The sequence below is a fragment of the Vanessa cardui genome, chromosome 27 (genome assembly GCF_905220365.1).
Source record: "Vanessa cardui chromosome 27, ilVanCard2.1, whole genome shotgun sequence".
Lineage (NCBI taxonomy): Eukaryota > Metazoa > Arthropoda > Insecta > Lepidoptera > Nymphalidae > Vanessa > Vanessa cardui.
Genome location: NC_061149.1, coordinates 141,308 through 147,217, shown reverse-complemented (window position 1 = coordinate 147,217; position 5,910 = coordinate 141,308). Strand labels below are relative to the sequence as shown.

At 35.2% G+C, this 5,910-nt stretch overlaps 1 protein-coding gene across 1 annotated transcript; it reads left to right on the top strand.

Moving 5' to 3' along the window:
- Nucleotides 1-757: 757 nt before the first annotated feature.
- On the top strand, nt 758-1,920 carry LOC124540919. Its single transcript, XM_047118694.1, has 2 exons — nt 758-854; nt 971-1,920. The coding sequence occupies exons 1-2, from the start codon at nt 758-760 to the stop codon at nt 1,918-1,920; spliced, it is 1,047 nt and encodes a 348-aa protein (XP_046974650.1).
- The last annotated feature ends 3,990 nt before the right edge of the window (nt 1,921-5,910 follow it).

Sequence of the window (5,910 nt, the reverse complement as noted above, 5' to 3'; positions counted from 1 at the left end):
CACGCGTCGTACACTCGTATCATCATTCATCATCATTGTTATTTGTCTGTAGTTAATTGGTATCAATAGTTATTGATATAATACCTGAAATAATATAATAAAAAAAAACCTTTTACAAACAGACACTTCAGTCTGTATAGATATTAACACATTGTTAGTATTTTATAATAATAACTTGTTTTGTAATAGTAAGCTGTTCATTTGAAACATTGAACAAATGAATAATAATCATTTTATTTGAGAATAAGTCATTGTCCACCCGATTGCCTAAAGGGCTAAAGGAACATTTTAAAGTAAAGGGTAAAGTATGGTATGACGCAAGAGCCACACGTAATATAACAAGACCAACGTATATTAAGTTGTTTCTGTTGTAAGTGCTAAAAGTAAGGGTCTTTGATTATACAATACGAATATATTATTATTTTTTTTTTAATCTTTTTATTTAACCTGGGAGTTTAGTCACAAATTTGACTATGTCACCCCCGTACAGGAAAGACGCAAAATTACATTATTTCTTACAATGCTAAACAACTAATATATTAATTATGTTTCGCAGCTTCATTCTTTGCGATTTACTTTTAACATATTGTAGATGCGTTCCCACGTATCAGCCTTGCACGGATTTTCAGAGGGTACCTTCATTTTCTTTTTTTTTTTTTTTTTGTTTACGTACCCCTCTGCCCGCCGGTTCGGTCTAATCTCTCTCGGACTCGTCATTATGTGTTTCCGTGTCGAAGCCGACGCACGTCTCTAAACTATGGGAAGAAAACGTAAACTACAAGAAGTTGCTGAAAAATCACGGCCGAAACGCCGCCGCATACTCAGCTCGTCGTCAGACTCTTCGTTGGATGAAAGTAAGTTCATGTACTAAGTGATGCGAACAACTATCCTGGGTTGTATCTGTCACGCTAAATGAATGTATATTTATACATTTCATATGTACAAAAACTTATTACTCTGCATATTGCAGGTCCTAATCGTAATACGATTGAAACAGTTTCTTCGCCAAGAAGTTCTGTCTACCGAATGGGCCATGATATGGCACAAGTTATGCCAATCGTTTCACCCTTACCGGCCACACCGCCAGCTGTTATGACACCACAGCGTTCTGCAGATGCCGAAGAGTTGGACTCAGATATTTTGGAATTACTTGGTGATACCCTGAAGCCAAATACATGTTTCGGTAAAAGCATGCACAAGGACGTTGCGGATAGATGGCAAGATATCTTAGGGAAGGGTTTGCCTAAAGAAACTAAAGAAAAACTTCTCAGTGAATATATGGTTCCGGATAATTGTAAAATGCTAGTTGCACCAATACTCAACCCCGAGGCGAAGGCGGCTTTAACCGATGCCACTGTTAAAAGAGACCATGCTTTATTGGATAAACAGAAACAAGTTGGTGTTGCGTTGTCAGCGCTGTCGCAGGCCATAGACGAAATTATATCAATTGCAAACAAAGAACATAAATTAAAAATACTTAAACCTATCAGTGATGCATGTCGCATTTTGTGCGAAGTGCATAATAGTGACACGAAATTGAGAAGGAATTTTGTGATCTCAGCCGTCAACTCGAACCTCAAGGATACCTTAATGGAAACTGGCCGAGACGATTACTTATTCGGTACCAATTTAGCAGAGCGGTTAAAAACCGCAAAAACAATTCAACAGTCAGGCGAATCGCTTCGTCAAAAGTTCAATAAAAACAATTTCGTATCTAAACCGAATTACAGAACACGTTTAAACTCTCGGGGCCTGCATCGGGAACAGAAGGTAACATACAGAGCCGATGCAGGCCGCGCACGAGGGCCAGCACGTCAGCCGCCGCCGCCGACGCCGCCGCTCCCCGCCACGCGCAGCTACCGTGCACCTCGGGCCCCGCAACCGCCGTCTCTCCCGCCGCAGCGCAGAACACGACGCTAATGCAGACCGAGGTACGGTACGCAGGTCGGTTGCAATACTTTAAAGACCAGTGGTCTACGATAACGAGCGACCGTTATATTTTTTCAATAATTCAAGGATACAAAATACCCTTTATGTGTACGCCATCACAATCTATTTCCCCAGAAGTTATAACAAAGTCTGTACAAGAACGTGTTAATTTTGATAAATGTATAAATAAGCTTCTTAAGGTAAAAGCTATCTCAAAATGTGATCACGTTCCAGACGAATTTTTATCAAAAATTTTTCTCGTGCCTAAACCGAACGGCGATAATCGTTTTATTCTAAATTTAAAATGTTTAAATAAATTTGTTAAGAATACCCACTTTAAGATGGAGGACTACCGTACGGCAGCAAAATTAGTCACAAAGGATTGTTTTATGGCATCTATCGATTTAAAAGATGCTTATTTTTTAGTGCCTGTTCATAAATCTCATCGTAAATATCTTCGCTTCCAATACAATGGAACTTTATTTGAATTTAATTGTCTACCTTTTGGACTTAGTACTGCTCCGTATGTTTTTACAAAATTATTAAAACCTGTTTCTCATTTTCTTCGTTCAAAAAATTTTTTGTCCGTTTTATATTTAGATGATTATTTTTGTGTCGGTAGAAATTATACTGAATGTAATTATAACATCAAATATACAAAACACACTCTGGAAAGATTAGGTTTTTTAATTAATTGTGAAAAAAGCTGCTTAGTTCCGAAGAAGTTATGTAAATTTTTAGGTTTTGTGTTTGATTCCTCATCCATGCAATTAAAGTTACCTGAAAGTAAGAAAATTAAAATTAAGGAACTAATTAATCAGTTTATTTACATAAAAAAGTGTAAATTAAGACACTTCGCAAGATTTCTGGGTGTTCTGATATCTGCTTGCCCCGCATTACAATATTCCTGGGTTTATACAAAAGAATTTGAAAGATACAAATATTTGTGTTTGTTAAATAACCCAAGTTACGAACAAGTTATTAAAATACCCTCATACTTATTAAGAGATATGTATTGGTGGATTGAAAACATTGATCACGGTAGTGCACTTCTTAAAAATAATAAATATAGTAAAGCAATATATTCAGATGCGTCGACCACGGGATGGGGTGTATATTGTAATAATGAAACAGCATTCGGTTTCTGGAATAGTTTTGAAATAAATCTACATATAAACGAATTGGAACTCATGGCTGCTTTTTTCGGTTTAAAAGTTTTTTGTAAAGATCTTTTTAATTGTGAAATTTTATTGCGAATTGATAATGTAACTGCCATCGCTTGTATCAATAAAATGGGCAGTGTCCAATTTCCTCATTTGAACAAAATCTCTCGTATGATTTGGCAGTGGTGTGAAGAACGAAAATTGTTAGTTTTTGCTTCATATATCAGTAGTAAAAATAATGATAAAGCAGATGCTATGTCCAGAAAACACTTTAGAGATACGGAATGGGAAATTGGTGTTAGTCAATATAACCAAATTATAGAAAAATTTGGTAAACCCGAGGTCGACCTATTTGCTAGTCGTTGTAACGCAAAATGTGAAACTTACGTGGCCTGGAAAAACGACCCTGATGCTTGGGTGATAGACGCTTTTACCATATCTTGGGATAAACTTAAATTTTATGCATTTCCACCGTTCTCGTTGGTATTAAAAATGTTGCAAAAAATTATTAATGATAAGGCAGAAGGAATCGTTGTGGTTCCTTATTGGCCGACTCAAGCTTGGTTTCCTTTAATAAAGAAATTGTCTATCGGCGAAATTTTACAATTCGAACCAAGTCCTAATTTAATAATATCTCCTTTCAGATTACCACACAGGCTTCACAAAAGTCTCTCCCTAATTGCCGTGAAATTATCCGGCAAACTTTATTAAGAAGATTTATTTCCCCTCGTTCAGTCGATATAATGTTAGAATCGATTAGTAATAATACATATAAACAATATGATTGTTCAATAAGAAATTGGTTAATTTATTGCTCGCGAAATAATGTCGATTATATGAAACCATCAGTACCTATAATATTACATTTTCTTACGAAAATATTTGACAGTGGCGCAAAGTATGGCACTGTCAATTCCACCAAATCTGCCTTATCTCTACTTTTAGGTAGTAACACCCTAGACGATGAACGAATAAAAAGATTTATGAAAGGTGTTTTCAGATTAAGACCAACCAATCCTAAGTACGATATTACATGGGACCCAAATATTGTCTTAAAATATTTATCGGAAAAATGGCCAAACGAGGAGCTTAATCTGGAAACACTTTCTAAAAAGACTGTAACCTTGTTATCACTGGTCACTGCACATCGCATACAGACTCTGTCATTAATAAAAATTGAAAATATTATCTTTAATATTCCTATTGACATTATGATTAAGATACCCGATTTTATTAAAACCTCGAAGCCAAATTCTTTTCAACCACTTCTTAAAATTCCATTTTACGATGCTCATCCAGAAATTTGTCCTGCTAGAAGTCTGCAGGAGTACCTAAATAAAACAAAATCTTTACGTAATCAAAACAATAGTTTTTTATTTATTAGTTACAGAAAACCTCATCATAAATTATCCTCTCAAAGATTAAGTCACTGGATTAAGGATACTCTTCAGCGCAGCGGTATTGACACTAGTATATTCAGTGCACACAGCACACGACATGCTGCTACATCAGCTGCGAAAAGGTTAGGTGTTAATATCGAACTAATTAGAAAAACCGCAGGTTGGAGTCAATCCTCTTTGGTATTTGCTCAATTTTATAATAGACAAGTTGTTGAAAATAATTTCGCTTCTTCTATTCTTAGTTTACTTTAAGATGTTTATTTAGATTATTTAATTTTTTTTTATAAAGCATATACCTACATAGTAAAATATACATATATATATTTCCATTTGTTTATTATTTTCTTATTTCACGTTACCTTCTCTGAACATCCTACAATATGTTAAAAGTAAATCGCAAAGAATGAAGCTGCGAAACATAATTAATGGTCAAACGAACTTACCTGTAAGTGAAGTTCGACCACAATTATGTGAGCAGCTTCATTCGAAGCGATTTACAATCACCCTCCCGTAATAGTGTTGAAATAATTTCATGCAGTATGCTTTACCCTACCCTGCTACGTGAAATAAGAATAGAAATACTTTAAACGAAATGACGAGTCCGAGAGAGATTAGACCGAACCGGCGGGCAGAGGGGTACGTAAACAAAAAAAAAAAAAAAAAGAAAATGAAGGTACCCTCTGAAAATCCGTGCAAGGCTGATACGTGGGAACGCATCTACAATATGTTAAAAGTAAATCGCTTCGAATGAAGCTGCTCACATAATTGTGGTCGAACTTCACTTACAGGTAAGTTCGTTTGACCATTAATTATATTAATTATTACATTTAAAAATCATACCTTCCGTTTATGTATACAATTTTAGTATATTCTTAGCGTCATTTGTCGACGGTGCAGCAAGTATACTATTACATATACCCACATTATAAGATTTTAATAAACGCGGCCGTAGCGGCTCGTTCCGCACACATTCCATTAGCCGGTGATAAACATCATCTATGCGATTACATTGTAAACATTTGTTTGTGTTTGACTTGCCCATCATATAATTAAACATATTTGATGGTATGTGACCGGAACGAAGTCTTAAAAATTTTACAATATTTTTCCTACACATTTTTAAATTTTGGAACCATGGACAAGAAGGAAGTTCACAAACTATAGTTTTGTACCATATACCTTTTTGTTGTGATCTTTCATCAAAGTACTCTTGCCAATTATTTTTACATGTTTGTTTGACTTTCTTTAAAATTTCAGTAGATAAAGGTGTACAATTATAAGGAATTCCATCATATACTGCCTGTTTTGCTGCCTTATCTGCTTCCTCGTTGCCCATGATTCCAATATGTGACGGCATCCACTGGATAACAATTATTTTATTCATGCGTTCAATATTATATATTGACTCCAAAATATCA